Raw genomic sequence first — 17,694 nt, 5'->3', positions numbered from 1 at the left:
GATAGGGGGTGGGACAAAAAAGAAAGAGATAGCCTCAACAGTAGTATAGGTTGATAAATTCTGATTATAAACTCCTTGAGGATAGGGACTATTATTTGTCTCTTTTTGTATCCCCAGAACTTAGTACAATGCCTGGCACATAGTAAGCACTTAATAAATGTTCATGAAACCATGAATAGCTGTTATGTACAACTTACATGTTTTAAAAGACTATAATAGATTCAATATTTTGGTTTTAAAGCTGTCCTGCTTGTCTGTCTCATTCTCTCATCCATAGAACTTTATATAATAGTCTAGAATATAGAATAGTCTTTGTCAAGTGAGAGACAAGTCCTTGAGACTACAGATTAAGGATTGATTCATTCAAACACCTGGAACATAGTAGGAACTACATTGATTGATTAATCCTAGCTGTTTTTTTTCTGGATATATTCCAACTTATGAAAGTCCATCCTAAAATGTATCATTTGAGGCTGGACATAATACTCTAGATATTGTCCAACCATGGCAGGATACATTTGGTCTTTTATCTCATTTTGGATACTATAATTTACCTTTGCTTATCATATCACACCTTTGACTCTGTGGGGTCCGAGTTCCAAGCCAATAGCACTTTATTAACAAGTCCCTCCAATGAAGTGGAACTTGGATTTTCCTCATGATCTGAGATGCGCCTTTTCTACAGTGCCTTAGGTTTACAGTGCTTGCTACCCAGATGATACAGAAGAGGAACAATAAAATACAGTCTTTTTTTTTTTTTTGTCGGGGCAATGAGGATTAAATGACTTGCCCAGGGTCACACAGCTAGTTCAGTGTCAAGTGTCTGAGGCTGGATTTGAACTCGGGTACTCCCGAATCCAAGGCCAGTGCTTTATCCATTGCGCCACCTAGCTGCCCCTAAAATACAGTCTTATTGGTTGATAGATCTTAGCCATGACCCTCCAGGAGGGTCTACACAAAGTACAGAATCCCATTGGTTGACAAAACAAGCAAATGAGCAGACTTAACAAACCTACCTTGACCTTTCGGCCCCATGGGCTGGGCTGATGAACAGATACCAAAACATCTATATAGGTCAATGGGCTGGAAAACAGGCAAAGACCAGCAAAGAGGGCCACTTGTTAGTCAAGTGCTTGAGAACATTTCTGCATATTGGGCAATAGAGGGATGATGAGGGACAGAGGGGCAACAAAAATAGCTGGGGTACTTTCCACTCCACCATGCTGGGCTTAGTCACTATAACAAGGTAAAACAAGGGTAGAGGGTCACTAGTTAGCTTCCTATGATTAAGCAAGTGAACTTAAAATTTGCAGTTCATAGCTCTGGGGCCGAATGTACAGAACTTATAATCACTACCCATATGGAATCATATCAAATTGATTAATATTGATTGGAATAAAATAGGGCTCCAATTAATCATTACAACTCATACCAAGCCTCAGGTCATACTTTCTCTAGTTACACTTTCCCTATTGTATACTTATGCAGTAACTTTTTTTGAACCTAAGTGTAGGACTTTATTTTAGAATAAATCCCTATTTAATTTCATTTTATGAGATCTGGCTCCTAGCTTCAGACTGTAAAGCAAAATGGTTATCCCTGAGTTGGATGTGGTGAAATGCCCTAACCTCAGCCATGAGGGTGAATGAAGATAGAGCATTTCCTGAGCTCAGGAATTCTGAGCTACAGTAGTCTATGCCAATCAGCTGTCTGAATTAAGTTTAGCACTTATGGGGAATGGAGAAAATCTGCTTGTTTGTGAGCCCAAGGGAATGGAGGCTAGAAGAATGTCACAAGAACGCTTAAGGAGGAGGAACTGACCCAGGTCAGCAATGGAATCAGCCCACAAGTTCCTGTACTTGCAGTCTGAATGATACAAGGAGATCCTGTCTTTAAAAAAAAAAAAAAAGAAAATAGTCAGACTTATACTGTAGCAATATCCATTTGGCATCTGCATGTAGAATGGATTAGAAAGAGAAAATATAGAAGGCAGGGAGACCAATTAGGAGGCTATTATCCAGGCAGGAGGTGATGAGGACCTTAATTAGGGTGGTAGCTTTAATAATTAAGCAATTTAAGGTTCGCAAAGTGATTTACACTTGTTGTGTGGACCTGGATGACTAGAAGAATAGAAATTGTATTGACAGAAATATGGAATTTAGGGGGCAGCTAGGTAACGCAGTGGATAGAGCACTGGCCCTGGATTCAGGAGGACCTGAGTTCAAGTCCGACCTCAGACACTTGACACTAGCTGTGTGACCCTGGGCAAGTCACTTAACCCCAATTGCCTCACCAAAAAAAAAAAAAATATGGAATTTAGAAAAAAGAGTGGGTTTAGGGGGAGAGAAGTGATATCTTAGATTTAGTAAGTTTGAAATATCTGTGATATTGTGGTAAGAGCAATAGCTATACCAGGTAGGCTGGGCTAGTTTTTCCCTTAATAGACAATTCTGAAGATTTAATTGGTCCTGGGTACTAGGATTCTACCAGATGTAGCTTCTTGGCCAACTGAATATAAAAAAACAGCACAGGAGTCAGGATCTCCTCAGTCATACTCACCAGGCTTGCCACTGGGGCAAATATGGAGGCCAAGAAGCTATATCTGGTTTTGGGGTGTTTTTTGTGGGGCAATGAAGGTTAAGTGACTTGCCCAGGGTCACACAGCTAGTAAGCATCAAGTATTTGAGTTCAGATTAGAACTCAGGTCCTGAATCCAGGGCCAGTGCTTTATCCATTGTGCCACCTAGCTGCCCCCCAAGAAGCTATATCTGAATCAATATTGCATCCTTGCTGAACTCCTTTACATGCCACTATGTAATCTTTTGTTGTGGTAGTTGTTAAATGTCAGATGGTTTATGAGTATTTCATTTCATTCTGGTTGGAATTTCAATTCTGAACAGGAACCACCAGACTGGATTGAGTCAGGCATGGCCCAAAAAGACATCCTGGGAAAGATGGGGAGCAGGCACAGGGATGTAGTACTAGAGTTCAGGAAAGAAATGAGAACTGGATATGCAGGTATGGAATTCATTTACATCAATCAATCAACAAGCAATTATAAAAATGGTGGTTGAACTCCTGGAAACTGATGAGATTAACAAGGAAGAGAATGTAAAAAGAGGTAAGATAAACTGTGCATACCCTTTAACTCAGCAATACCACTATCTGTATCCCAAAGAGATCATTAAAAAGGGTACTACATGCATAAAAATATATATATATATATATCAGCTCTTTTCATGGTGGCAAAGAAGTGGAAATTGAGGGGATGTCTATCAAGTGGGGAATGGCTGAATAAATTGTGGTATGTGATTGTAATGGAATATTATTGTGCTATAAGAAATGACAAGTGGAACTCATGACACAATCGCTCCAAAAAACATAAAAATAATGCCATAGGACAATGCCTGGAGCAGTAAAACCCACAGAAGGATGTGCTGAAATCATCTTCTAACCAAGAACGGCTTGGAAGCTCAGAAGGAGGGAGCTGCTGTGCTCATGAGTGGAGCCCAACCCCACAGTCACCCTATTACAGATCCAGTCCCAGGAAGGCCTCACCAGAGAAGGAGACCCCCAGAGCCTCTGAATCAGCTGAAGCATCAGTGTCATCTGGAACTAAGCTCACAGTCTGGTGAGAGGGCTGAGCCCTTGGCAGGGGGGAGACTACAGGGGTCTATGCTGGTGCTGAGGCAGAACTTGGATTTTTGACCCCTGCTGGGAACCAGGAGGTAGGCTTGAGTAGTATTGGCCCAGGTCGGGGAGGGGCACAAGCTCCTTGGAGCTGACAACCACAACACACAAAGCCGGTTGATTAGCAAGTTGGTCTGGGGGACTGAAGAACCTGATCCTCCTTAAATCATACCACCTGGGACTTCTGAAGCTTGGGGTACTGCAGCCTGGAAACTTTAAGGAGCCGAAAGGCAAGATGAGCAGACAGAGATAGGTGAAGACCACAGAAAGTTTCTTCAGTGACAAGGAAGATAGAGGTGCACCCTCAGAGGAAGTTGTCAACGTCAGGGCCCCTATATCTAAAGCTTCCAAGAAAAATATTAATTGGTCTTAGGCCATAGAGGCCCTCAAAAAGGACTTTGAAGATAAAGTTAGAGAGGTAGAGGAAGAAATGACAAGCAGGATGATTCAGAAAAACCTGGAAAGACTTACATGAACAGATGCAAAGTGAAGTGAGCAAAACCAGAATATTGTATATGGTAACAGCAACACTGAGTGATGATCAACTATGAATGACTTAGCTCTTCTCAGCAATACAATGATCCAAGATAATCCCAGATGACTCTTGATGAAAAATGTTATCTGATATGGGCTGGAATTAGGGTCAAATTGACAGTGAGTCATCCCAAAAGAATTATAAGACTCGGTGACTCAGTTTCCCAAGTTTTATTGCAATGCTGTGGGTGACCACAGGGAGAGAACCAGAATAATAGAAAGGTATCTCTCGAATAGTGAAAGAAAAGACAGTTATATTGATAGTATGGTTAAATTATCAGTCTCATTATAATAATTTCTACCTTAGGAAGATACAGGGGAGGGCCTGTCCTACTCATTATAATATTCTCCACCTTGGGGAGGTACAGGGGAGGGCTTATCCTAATTTGGAGTTCCTGGGGTCCTAAGCCAACCCCTGAGGCTGCTACCTTCTTCAGTGGAGGTATGTTTTGGGGGTCATAAGGTGAATCTGGAGACAAATTTGGCCTTTTCTGCACATCTCTGATTCTCCTGGCTAGTTTGTTTCTATAGCCTGTCAATTTTGTCATTGTTATATGACCTGCCCCTTTTATGTTCCTGTTATGGGTACTGATTTCTGTGGGTACAATAACCTAGCATCCTGACTTGTAAGTTATCCATTAACTAGGGTCTGACTCCCTTTTGGAGCTAATTTCTGAATTAAAGCTTGGGTCTTAGGTTTTTCTTTTAATCCTTTTTTTGCCTCCTACATCACTATCCACCTCCAAAGAAAAAAATGTTGTCTGAATACAGTGAAGCATACCATTTTCACTTCCTTCTTCCTTACATGCTTTCTTTTAAAGTCTTCTTGCAAAAAAATGACTAATATGGAAATGTTTTACACAATTGAACATGTATAACCTATATCGATTGCAGTCTCAGAGAAGGACAGATAGATAGAAATGTAGAACTCAAAACTTAAAAACAAACCCATGTTAAAAATTGTTTTTACATGTAATTGGAGGGAATTTTTTTTTAAAGAGGTAAGACATAGGGGCAAGACCTAGATAGTAACTCTGAAAAGAGAAATGAGAAGGATAAGAGCAATTTTACTAAAACCCAAGATCCAGGGGTAGTCAACAGAGTCAAACATGCCTGAAAATTGTCAAGGACAAGGAAGAGGAGTGGAGAGCATCATCAAATGCTTCAGATAGGACAAAAGGGGGGAAAGGGAAAAGGTACTTATCAAGCACCTATTATTTGCCAGGCATTTTACAAATAATATACCATTTGATTCTTACACAGACCTAGGAGGTCGGTGCTATTATTATTCCTATTTTACAGATGAGGAAATGAGGCAGACTTCAGTTAAGTGAATTACCAGGGTCACACAGTAAGTATCTGAGGCCATATCTGAATTCAGGTCTTCTTTTTAAATTTTTTTTTAATAAAAGTATTTTATTATTTTCCAGTTACATGTAGAGATAGTTTTCAACATTTGTTTTTATAAGATTTCCAATTTCAAATTTTTCTCCCTCCCTCCCCCCCCATAATTTGATATAGATATATACATATACATATATACATAATAACATCAAACATATTTCTGCACTAGTCATGCTATAAGAGAAGAATCAGAGCAAAAAGGAAAAAAAACTCAAAAAAGAAAAACAACAGCACCAAAACAAAAGAAATAGTATGGTTCAATCAGCATCCATACTCCACAGTCTTTTTTTTTTTCTGGATTTGGAGATCCCCTTCCATCATGAGTCCCCTGGAACTCTCCTGTACCATTGCATTGGTGAGAAGAATCTAGTCTATCACAGTTGATCAACACACAATGTTGATGATACTGTGTACAATGTTCTTCTGGTTCTGCTCATCTCACTCATCAACAGTTCATGCAAGTCCTTCCAGTTTTCTCTGAAATCCTCCTGTTCATCATTTCTTACAGCACAATAGAATTCCATTACATTCATATACCACAACTTGTTCAACCATTCCCCAATTGATGGACATCCCCTCAATTTCCAATTCCTTGCCATCCCAAAAAGAGCAGCTATAAATGTTTTTGTTCATGTGGGTCCTTTTCCCTTTTTTATGATCTCTTTGGGAAAAAGACCCAAAAGTGGTATTGCTGGGTCAAAAGGTATGCATAGCTTTATAGCCCTTTGGGCATAATTCCAAATTGCTCTCTAGAATGGTTGGATCAGTTCACAGCTCCACCAACAATGCATTTGTGTTCCAATTTTTCCACAGCTTCTCCAATGAATTCAGGTCTTCTTGACTCCCATCATAGCAGCAGCCTAGTCCTCTACATCATCTGACACCTCTAAAGAGAGGATAAAGATTGAAAAAAGGTTTTTGGTAACCTGGGAGGGAGTAGTTTCAGTCTAGGGGTGGATCAGATGTTAAACTGCAAGATGCTGAGAGGTGGTAGGTGAGAAAGAAAAGGTACAAAGAAAGTGAAAGAGGAAGGTTTAGGTTATGAAAGGGAGGAGAATGGGGAAAATCTGTCGGTATTAGCCCATTAGCCAATAGAAGGGAGATTTAGAGGTAAATGGGTGCCTAGACGTCAGTGTCTAATCTTCCCAATTTTTAGATCAACAAGCAGAGGAAGATTTACATATGCAGAATGAGGCTCACAATTTTGGGTGTGGCCAGTGTGGGAATTTGTTTTGCTTAATTAAGCATATTTGTTAAGAGAGTTTTCCTCTCTTTCCTCTTTCTTGTGGAGGGGGGAATGGGAAGAACAATAAATGCTTGTTTAAAAAAGAGAAAATTTAACAAAAGTTTAAAAAACCTGAAGCTCAGATAAAATGACTCGCCCAATGCGCACAAAGGTATTAAGAAAGGGAAAATGCTATGCACCAGGATGCCCAGACTCGGGGATCGTAACTCTACTCCACACACCTCTATTTTTCACCCTGAGTGAGGCTGGTCCAAAGCCAAGCCTCGGGGGAGAAGCGGGGGTGGGGGAGGGGAGTGAGGGGCGGGGCCGAGGGGGCTCTCGCCACCTCTAGACCCTCTCCTCTTCTCCGGGCTCTGCGCATGTGCACAAGCAGTCCTTCCTCAGCAACCGGAGGGGCGAGGAAGTCGCTGATTCTGCCCATCACCCTCCCTCTCCTCCCTGACAGCCATTTAGGAGTCACTTCAGACTAGAGCCCGCCCCCTTCCCCCCCCCCCCCCCCCGCAGCTCTCGGATCCTAGGGCGCAGGTTTTCCTAGCTACCCGGGAGGTGGGGACTAGTGGACCGAGAGCACCGACGGCGGTGCAGAGGGAAGGGACGAGATTGATGGTCGTGGCAGCCCGGTGTGAACGTACCGAACGGGCGACGATGGAGTCTTGTGGTTGTCAAGCTCACGGTCACACCGCGACTAAGTGGCCCAGTTTGACTTATCCACTCGGGCACAGGGGCGAGGTGCTGGGTTTCATCGGTTTGCCACCTCGCTTCCACTTCTGAATAGTTGGCTGCCACTTAGTAACTATGTGCAAGTCGTTTCCGGAGCCTCTGTTTCTTGATCTATAAAACGGGGACAATAATCGTCCTGTTTTGTTTACAGGGCGGTTTTATATCAAGCCTCGAAGTATAAACGTGAGCTAAATTGTGGGATATAATCCAATCAAAAAGTACTAGGTTACAGACTAAAGACCATACTACTGCGTTCACAACCGGTTCTCATCTTACTTAGCTTCCGTCACCCGGGAACCAAGCCCAACCTCTAGGCGGCCCAAATGTTTGGCCCACCACCGGAAGTGGTGTCATGCCGAGCCGGCTAACGTGAGCACGGAACGGAAGGGGGCGGAGGAGGCCTCCCGCGTATATAAGAATCCTTCCCACAATTCTCTCTTCCTCTTCCTCTTCGCCATCTTCCTGCCTCTCGCAGCCATGAAGTAAGTAAAGTTTCTTGCTTGGCAATCCGTATCCATCCTCGGCCTGGATGCCGTCGCCCTTGCCGGCATGGCACGTCCTCGCTCGGGACGCCCTCCGTGACTGACCTCCCCGGTTTTTGTTTCAGGGTCGAGCTGTGCAGCTTCAGCGGCTACAAGATCTACCCGGGTCACGGAAGGCGTTACGCCCGCACGGACGGGAAGGTGAGCCGCGCGCCGCGCCCGGGCCCCGAGACGTGCCGGAACCGCGGAATGATCCCGAGCCGCGCGGCAAGCTCCCGGCGCTGGCCTGGGAGGAGGATGCCGCCGCTTCTCGCTTGCTCGTAGCAGCAGCTCCCCGCGCTTACCTTTTCCATTTTATTTTTCGCTTAAGAAGCATTCGTTTCACCCCGATCCTAATTTAAACGTGAGGCATAATCTCTGTAAATAAGGATTATCACGCAAAACAAAATTTCCACGTTGTCACCCCCAAAATGATTCGTTAATCTTTGAGTCCATCACTGTCGAGCTGGGTAGTAGTTCTAAAAGCTGGTCACTGCGTTAATCCGAGATCTTATTCCGTGCAAAGCTTTTCTTTTTGGCTTTTACAGCGTTGTTTGTCTGGGTTATGGTTTTGTTGACTTCGTTCTATAAAATTTTCCCGGGCTTTCCTGAACCCCCATCCCTTTCATCCCATTGAGTTTGTATATTGTAATTTAGTGATTATCCCGATCGCTTGATTGGTATTCCCCTTAGTTTTCAGTTCTTTCTTTGTACAAAAAGTTCTAAACTTCTTTTTTTGTCTATGGGTCCGGCTCTTGGTCCATATCTTCTATATTCTTTGGCTATGTTTTTGCTAGTTTATGATGGCCCTCTGGCTTCCTCCAAGTTGGAGTTCTTGTCCTTCCCATTGATCAGTTGCTTAAAAGGATAACAATTATTTCTATTGTGTTATAGCTGATGCTTTGAAATTTCATGAGACTGGATAAACTGTTAAAATTTTCTCACTGTAGGTTTTCCAATTTTTGAATGCAAAATGTGAGTCTGCATTCCTTTCAAAGAGGAACCCTCGGCAGATCAATTGGACTGTTCTCTATAGAAGAAAGCACAAGAAGGGACAGTCGGTTAGTAAAATGTTTTTGGTGTTTTGGTGGGGCTTTTTCTTTTCTTTTTTTTTTAATCTGGTAGGGAACTTTGTCCATCAAAGCAGATGAGTATTTCGTCTAACTTGCCTGAGATGCTGAGAGGTTAAGTAATTTAGACAGGGTTGATTACAGATAGTATGGATCATAAGCAGGATTTGATTCTAGGGTCAACCTCATGGACTACAACATGCCTTTTATGGTAACTAGGAAAACACCTTGCCTAGGATTCTAATATAAGGGTTGTGAAAACATTGGAAATGTAAGATGGTATTGTGGTAGAAAATAGAACAGATCAATAAATTGCTGGAGTGTTGTTTTTTTGAACTCAGGTACTCCTGAATCCAGGGCCAGTGCTTTTATCCAGTGTGCCACCTAGCTGCCCCAGGAGTGTTGTTTTTTTTTTTTTTTTTAAGAGAAATTAAAGGAAATTCTTAATTTGACATTTTATTTTCCTTTGTAATAGAATAATGGTTTTAATGAAGTTTGTCTGCAGGAACTTTTCAGATGATAACTAGATTGGTCTTCCTCCTTTTAGTGATTTCTGACAAGGTTACATTTGATATTGATGTAATTGGGGGATACTTCTTGATTTAATTTTGGAATACTCCAAAGGAGAATCATAGCAAGAGAGAATCCCATGGTAGGTGGTTAAATCTCAGCTTTTTGAGGTATAAGAATGAAATAGTATGTACTTTGAAAATGTGAGGCTCTAAAATTAGGAAATTAGATTTGAAGATGGGACGGTTTAAGAATGAAGGGTTTGGGGCCAGCTAGGTGGCTAGATAGAGCACTGGCCCTGGAGTCAGGAGTACCTGGGTTCAAATCTGGCCTCAGACACTTAACACTAGCTGTGTGACCCTGGGCAAGTCATTTAACTCCAATTGCCTCACCAAAAAAAAAAAAAAAAGAATGAAGGGGTTTTTTTAAGGTATCACATTGGGAATAAAACACTTCAATAGCCAAATGATAGTTTACATTTACATACAATTTTCTTTATAGCTTTATGAACTTTATTAGATCATAGAGCATAGGTCACCTAGTATAACCTTATTTTACTGAAGAACAGCTGAGGCCCAGAGAGACACTATGACTTGTCCAGGGTCACAATTGGCAGCCATGGGGAAAAGCTAGACATGATCCAGGCCTTCTGATTCCAGTGTTTTTATATATTAGCCAACCCTAGAGACATCTAGGTCTGCACCCAGAGTCAGTTCTAGCATCAGACCCTTTATAGCTGTGTGATACTGCAAGTCACACTTAGTTTCCTCAACTATGAAATAAGGACAATAGCTCCTACCTCACATCATAGGTACTTAGTAAGGTTAATATGTAGATGATAATCAGCAAGCATTTATTAGGAGCCAGACACTGTACAATGTCCAATTGGTAGATTTAAAAAATCTCTTCCCCTAAAAGAAATTATTTCTAGCATTGGGAACATGTACAAGTATAATTAAATACAAGGGTTTGGGCCAGGAGGATACCTAGCACTTGGGATGAATCTGGTGAATTACCTTATTTAGGAGGTGGAGGAAGCTGAGGTTTGAAGCAAGCTAGGTCAGGGAGGGAGCGCATGGTAGACACACAAGGTCATCATGTGTAAGGAATAAGAAGTAGGCCAGTTTGATTGGAATATAAGGTACTTTGGTGGAGTGGAATGTGTAGTTAGTGGAAGGGCAGCAACATTAGGAGTATTGCTTTGTCAGTAAAGTGTAAGATGGATTGTATAGGCCCAAAGATTGAGAAACTTTGGTGGGGTTTGAACTAGAGCAGCAGGCTTGAAAATGGAAATGATGGAGTACATTGGTGAGATGATTTGGAGGTAAAACTGGAAAGTCTTGGCAATTCATTTAGATGTAGGCAGTGGGGGTGGGGATGTTGAAGAGATGTCAGGTATTAAACCTTGCTGAATGGAAGGATAAGTCAGTGCTCTTAATTAAAAGGTTGGTTAACCTTTTCTTCATACTCCCCAGTTAATGAAATGCTGTTAATTTTCTTCAGGAAGAGATTCAAAAGAAAAGAACCCGCCGGGCAGTTAAATTCCAGAGGGCCATCACTGGGGCTTCTCTTGCTGATATAATGGCCAAGAGGAACCAGAAACCTGAAGTTCGAAAGGCCCAACGAGAACAAGCCATCAGGTAAGTTGATCACTTATAGGTACTTTAATTAATGGTCACACTCATCATTAGTTTTCTGTTTACATATATGTAGTGTCAAAAGCTAAAAAGGTGTTTAAAGCCGTTATGACCATTGTGTGGTTCATGAACTTTTGCTATCTTAAATAGAATACAGGTTTAAAACATTCTTTTCCAATTATCACAAACTAGTCATGGGATGGCAGATAACAAAACCTTAATATTTTGCTGGTCTGCTAACCTCGATTGGTGATGTTGGCTCTACATTGAAGTCGAGTGAAACTGTAAAATTGGTAGTCCTGTACCTTTAGGATATGAATGCTCTGTTGAATTGGAGCTTTAGTGACAACCCTTAGAGTATGTTTCGTATATACAACATGTTTCATGTTGAAAAGGTATTCTTTAGTGTTAAGTGGGTGATTGTGAATGGGAATCGTTTCCTCTTTTGCTGCTAACAACTAGTTCCACTTTTCCAATGGCAATCAATTTTGTATCGCTGCTTAAAATATTTTTTACTTTCCAGGGCTGCCAAGGAAGCAAAAAAAGCTAAGCAAGCAACTAAGAAAACAGCCGCATCTGCTGCTAAGGTATATTTATGAAGTATATTTACTTTGAATATTAAATCACTGCAGTATGGGGCAGAAGGTGAATGACTATTGTAGTTGGGACTATTGAAGATTGAGGTAGTTTTCAGGTAACTGAAATTGGTTTCTCGTTTCATCATTTAAATGAGAAGTGCATAAACAAAATCATCTCCACCTAGGTCAGTCACAAATAAGCGGCAATGTAAGTTGCAGAGAAGATGCTGATGTGCCTTGGATATATCTCTGGGCTTGGAGTCAGGAAGCCCTGAGTTCACATCTAGTCTCAGACACCTTACTAGCTGTGTGACCTTGGGCAAGTCATTTAACCCATTTGTCTCCTCAGTAAAATGAGGATAATAATGGTACCTACCTCTCATGGTTGTTACGGTGATAAAATGAGGTAAGAATTGTAAAGTGATTGGCACACAGTAAACGGTATGTAAATGTTAGCTATCATTTTTATTACCAGTGAAATTACAGGTCCAGTCACCTATTATCATTGTGCCCCATAGTTAGCCTAGAATCTTAAGCCAGGTATATACTAATACTAGATTCAGGACTAGATCTATGAAGGGGCTAGATAGGTTTGAAGGGAAGGGGGTTGCTTGATTTGATATTTTTGTGTCTGATTTGAGATGATAAACTATTGAACAATATATAGAAAAATTGGAATCCTTGTTACATTAATTCTGTGTCTTTTTACAGGCTCCTACAAAGGCAGCACCTAAACAAAAAATTGTGAAGCCAGTGAAAGTTTCTGCACCCCGAGTTGGTGGAAAACGTTAATTGTCTACTAAATTGGACTAAGTAAAATAAAATTTAAAGCAACTGTGTTGGTGTCAAGTGCTTTGTGAATTATTTTTAAGATTCAGTTTGATGTTAATGATTGCTTTAAGAAGCTTGCTTTTTGTTTAATTTTTGCTAAAAATCAAGCTGTTCTTCCTGCTTAAACTTTTATTCTATGCTTGGGAAATGATGAAATTGGCTTAAATCATGAAAGGTTTTGAGGAGGATAATTGCTTACTTTTACCAGGGTGAATTTCCAGTATTTTTAGACAGTGAAGAGTATGATCTTTTTTTTTTTTTTGGCGGGGCAATGGGGGTTAAGTGACTTGCCCAGGGTCACACAGCTAGTAAGTGTTAAGTGTCTGAGGCTGGATTTGAACTCAGGTACTCCTGAATCCAGGGCCAGCGCTTTAACCACTGCGCCATCTAGCTGCCCCTAGAGTATGATCTTTTAAAAAGAAACCATAAAGTTAGATCATTTTGCTCTGACTTCATGGTGTTTGGCAATGAGAATTGCCGGTTTTTAAAATCATTCTTCCCTTTTTTGTTTTTTAAAATTTGTTTTTAATTTATGGAATAAAATAAGCATTTCCATAACATAATACAATAAAAAAGATGATTGCACATGAAACTGCAAATCTATGTACAATGCTATTCCTTTCAAATATACAACAAAATTATGTACATTTTTTCCTTTTTCTCCCCCCCCACCCATGGCTGCCATTAGACACAATTAAGTGTGTATATATGTTATTCTATTTATCAGTTGTTTCTCTGGATGTACAGGTAGTATCTTTCTTTGTATTTTATCCTTAAATTGGGTATTTATAAAATTCAAGATAACTTAGTCATTTTTTTTTTTTGCAGGGCAATGGGGGTTAAGTGACTTGCCCAGGGTCACACAGCTAGTAAGTGTCAAGTGTCTGAGGCTGGATTTGAACTCAGGTACTCCTGAATCCAGGGCTGGTGCTTTATCCACTGTGCCACCTAGCTGCCCCCTAACTTAGTCATTCTTAAGACAATATTGCTCTTACTGTATACCATTTTTCAGAATAGTATTTTTTCCAATTACATGTAAAGATAGTTTGCAACATTCATTTTTCTAATATTTTTAAGTTTCACTTTTTTCCCCATTCCTTCCCAAGACAGCAAGCAGTCTGGTGAAAATAGTATTTTTCCATCTACATTCAGATTACATATTTTTTTTTCTGGATGTGAAGAGCATTTTTCCTTCATGAGTCTTTTGGGATTGTATTGCCAAGAAGAGCTAAGTATTACAGTTGGCCACACAGTGTTGCTGTTACTGTGTATAATGTTCCTGGTTCTTTCACTTCACTCAGCATCAAGTATTTCCAGGTTTTTTGGAAATCTGCCTGCTCATTTCTTTTAGCACAGTATTATTCCATTGCATTCATATACCCCAACGTGTTTAGGCAGTCCCCGATTGATGGGCATCCCCTCAATTTCCAATTCTTTGCCACCACAAAGAGAGCTATTATAAATATTTTTGTATCTGTGGGTCCTTTTTCCTTTTTTATGATCTCTAGGATATAAAGCTAGTAGTGGTATTGCTGGATCAAAGGGGGGTATGCACAATTTTATAACACTTTTGGCATTGTTCCAAATTGCTCTCCAGAATGTTTGGATCAGTTCACACAACTCCCACCAACAATGTATTAGTGTTCCAATTTTCCCACATCTCCAACATTTAAATTTATTTCCCTTTTTTGGTCATATTAGCCAATCTGAAAGGTGTGAGGTGGTATCTACCTCAGTTGTTTTAATTTGCATTTCTCTAGTGACAACATTTTTTCATAACTACATAGCTTTGATTTCTTCATCTGAAAACTGACTATTCATAGCCTTTGACTTTCTCAATTAGGGAATGATTTATATTCATAGAAATTTTATTCAGTTCTCTATTTGAGAAATGAGGCCTTTATCAGAAACAGTGGCTGTAAAAATTGCTTCCCAGCTTTCAACTTTCCTTCAAATCTTGGTTGTACTGGTTTTGTTTGTGCAAAAACTTCAATCAAAATGATCGATTTTGCATTTCATGTTAAATCTTTGGTCATAAATTCCATAGATCTGACAGGTAAACTTCCTCTTATGTTTTGCTTGTGGTATTATCTTTTATGGCTAAAGAGTCCATATCTTATAGCACAATAGCATTACGTTACAATCGAACCACAACTTGTTCAACCATTCCTCAATTGATGGGCATCTCTGTGATTTCCAGTTCTTTGCCACTACAAAGAGCTGCTGTTTTTGTTTTTGTTTTTTAGTGAGGCAATTGGGGTTAAGTGACTTGCCCAAGGTCACACAGCTAGTAAGTGTTAAGTGTCTGAGGCTGGATTTGAACTCAGGTACTCTTGACTCCAGGGCCAGTGCTCTATCCACTATGCCACCTAGCTGCCCCAAGAGCTGCTGTTTTTGAAAACAATATTTTTACATTGCCTACATTTATTTTACCTTGTATCCTTTCCCTTCTCCCAGAGAGCCATTTATTCCTTAAAATGTTTCATAGCTTGAGGGCAGCTAGGTGGAGTAATGGATAAAGCACTGGCCCTGGATTCAGGAGGACCTGAGTTCAAATGTGCCCTCAGACACTTGAAGCTTATTAGCTGTGTGACCCTGGGCAGGTCAACTCTTATTGCCCTGAAAAAAAAATTTTCACACCTCTGGAAATGAAGGGAAGAAGGTGTCTACTCATACCTACGTCATCTTTGGGATCAAGTTTATTTGATCAGTTTTGGTTGTTTTGTAGATATTTTTTTTTTTGGTGAGGCAATTGGGGTTAAGTAACTTGCCCAGGGTCACATAGCTAGTAAGTGGTGTGTCTGAGGCCAGGGCAGGTGCTTTATCCATTGAACCACCTAGCTGCCCATAGATATTCTTTACGTTGTAATAACTATATTCTTTTCTTGACTATTTGCAGCAATCCTTACTTCTCAGTATTCACTGAGTAATATAGCACAGGGTTTCTTAGCTTTACATTTGAAACCCCTTTTTGCCCTAGAAGTTTTTATGTGACCCCAGGTATATGGCATATGAAATAGGTATACATAACCTTTTAATGTTGCCAGATTTTTTGAGACCCTTCCCCCCCACCCCCCCCATACTGGGTCTTGATCCACAGTTTAAGAAGCTTTGATATAGCACAGTAACACTTAATTACATTCATGTGCCATGATTTGGTCATTCCTCAGATCAATTATTAATGTAATCACGTTCTAGCTTTATAGTTAACAGTTTTTAATTTTAGGATTTTTATGGTATTTTATGTCTGATACAGTGGGATAAAGTATTTGTGGTTTTGTCAAACATCACATATTTGCTCAGATTTGTTTCAACTAAGTAGTTACTTGTATAGTGAGGTTTCAAAGCTGTGTTTCCCAGAAATAATTACTGTAACTTGCAAGTCTTTGTGATTGTCATTTCACTCCTAGAAAATATTAACTTGGGCACATTCTCCCCTATTTGATGAGGTTCCTTAGTGTGTTAGAATTAGTTTTAGAAATCTGGTTATCTGACCAAGGTAGCATGTCAATTATCTAGCATTTTTTAAAATACTTTCCTAGAGGCCTGGGGATAAGGGAACAGTCTTCCTGTCCAAGGGGCTGTGTATACGCAGAAATCCATTATATTCAGAAAAAGTAGTTTCTGGTTGGACTGAAAAACAGGTGAATGGATAAGAAAAATGGAGTGGGCCATATTAAAACCAGCCTGAAAAGGATTTGCTTATCTAGAAATCTGTACTAGTCTTAAAATATGTAGGATTTTTTGTTTGGGCAATGAGGGTTAAGTGAGTGACTTGCCCAAAGTCACACAGCTAGTGTCAAGTGTCTGAGGCTGGATTTGAACTCAGGTCCTCCTGAATCCAGGGCCGGTGCTCTATCCATTGAGCCACCTAGTTGCCCCCAAATATGTATGATTTAAACCTAGATCACATTCACCTGTTTTTCAGTCCAACCAGAAACTACTTTTTCTGAATATAATGGATTTCTGCAAATTTCAGGTGAGGGTCTGTATTCTGTTTGATTTGGATAAAGCACTGGCCCTGCATTCATTCAGGAGGACCTGAGTTCAAATCAGGCCTCAGACACTTGACACTAGCTGTGTAATCCTGGGCAAGTCACTTAACCCTTATTACCTGCCCCCCCCCCAAAAAAAAATCTTAATTGCAGCTAACTAATTTATCCTATTTGGATCAAACATTAAAGACTTACTTTGTGCCAGGCACTGCTAAGCACTGAGAATACAAAAAAGGCAAATGAGTGTCCGCCCTCATGGAACTTATTTTTTAATTACATGTAAAGACAGTTTTCGACATTTATTTTTGTAAGATTTAAGTTCCAAATTTTTCTCTCCCATCCACTCCCCCCCTTCCCAAAGCCAGCAATCTGATATAGGATTTCCACATTAGTCATGTTGTGAGAGAAAAATCAGAACAAAAGGAAAAAAATCACAAGAAAGAAGAAACAAAAGTGAAAATAGTATGCTTCAATTTGCATTCAGACTCCATAGTTCTTTTTCTAGATGTGGAGAGCATTTTCCATCATGAGTCTTTCAGCATTGTCTTAGATCGTCGTATTGCTGAGAATCTCTAAGTCTGATGATCACACAGTGTTGCTAATACTGTGTACAATGTTCTCTTGGTTGTACTCACTTCACTTAGTTATCAGGTCATGTAAGTCTTTCCAGGTTTTTCTGAAATCTGCCTGCTTAGTATTTCTTACAGCACAATAGTATTCCATTACATTCATATACCACAACTGCAGCCATTCCCCAACTAATGAGCTCCCCTCGATTTCCAATTCTTTGTCACCACATTAAGGTTATAACCTAGTAGGGAAGACATACAAATATACAAAGTAAGCTATATGTAGGGATTAAGTGAGGGAAGGTACAAGAATTAAGAGGTATTGGACAAGAGTTTGTGTAAAAGATAAGATTTTAGTTGAAATTCAAAGGAAGCCAGTAGGCAAAGGT

At 40.3% G+C, this 17,694-nt stretch overlaps 1 protein-coding gene across 1 annotated transcript; it reads left to right on the top strand.

The window, feature by feature from the left end:
* Positions 1-7,840: 7,840 nt before the first annotated feature.
* RPL24 (ribosomal protein L24) lies at positions 7,841-12,745 on the top strand. The gene is made up of 6 exons (XM_043990456.1): positions 7,841-8,076; positions 8,202-8,277; positions 9,066-9,176; positions 11,199-11,335; positions 11,856-11,919; positions 12,622-12,745. The coding sequence occupies exons 1-6, from the start codon at positions 8,072-8,074 to the stop codon at positions 12,700-12,702; spliced, it is 474 nt and encodes a 157-aa protein (XP_043846391.1). The 5' UTR covers positions 7,841-8,071; the 3' UTR covers positions 12,703-12,745.
* Positions 12,746-17,694: the final 4,949 nt, after the last annotated feature.

This window comes from Dromiciops gliroides, chromosome 3 (genome assembly GCF_019393635.1).
Source record: "Dromiciops gliroides isolate mDroGli1 chromosome 3, mDroGli1.pri, whole genome shotgun sequence".
Classification (NCBI taxonomy): domain Eukaryota; kingdom Metazoa; phylum Chordata; class Mammalia; order Microbiotheria; family Microbiotheriidae; genus Dromiciops; species Dromiciops gliroides.
The sequence above is the reverse complement of the archived record's forward strand: the minus strand, read 5'-3'. Positions and strand labels throughout refer to the sequence as shown.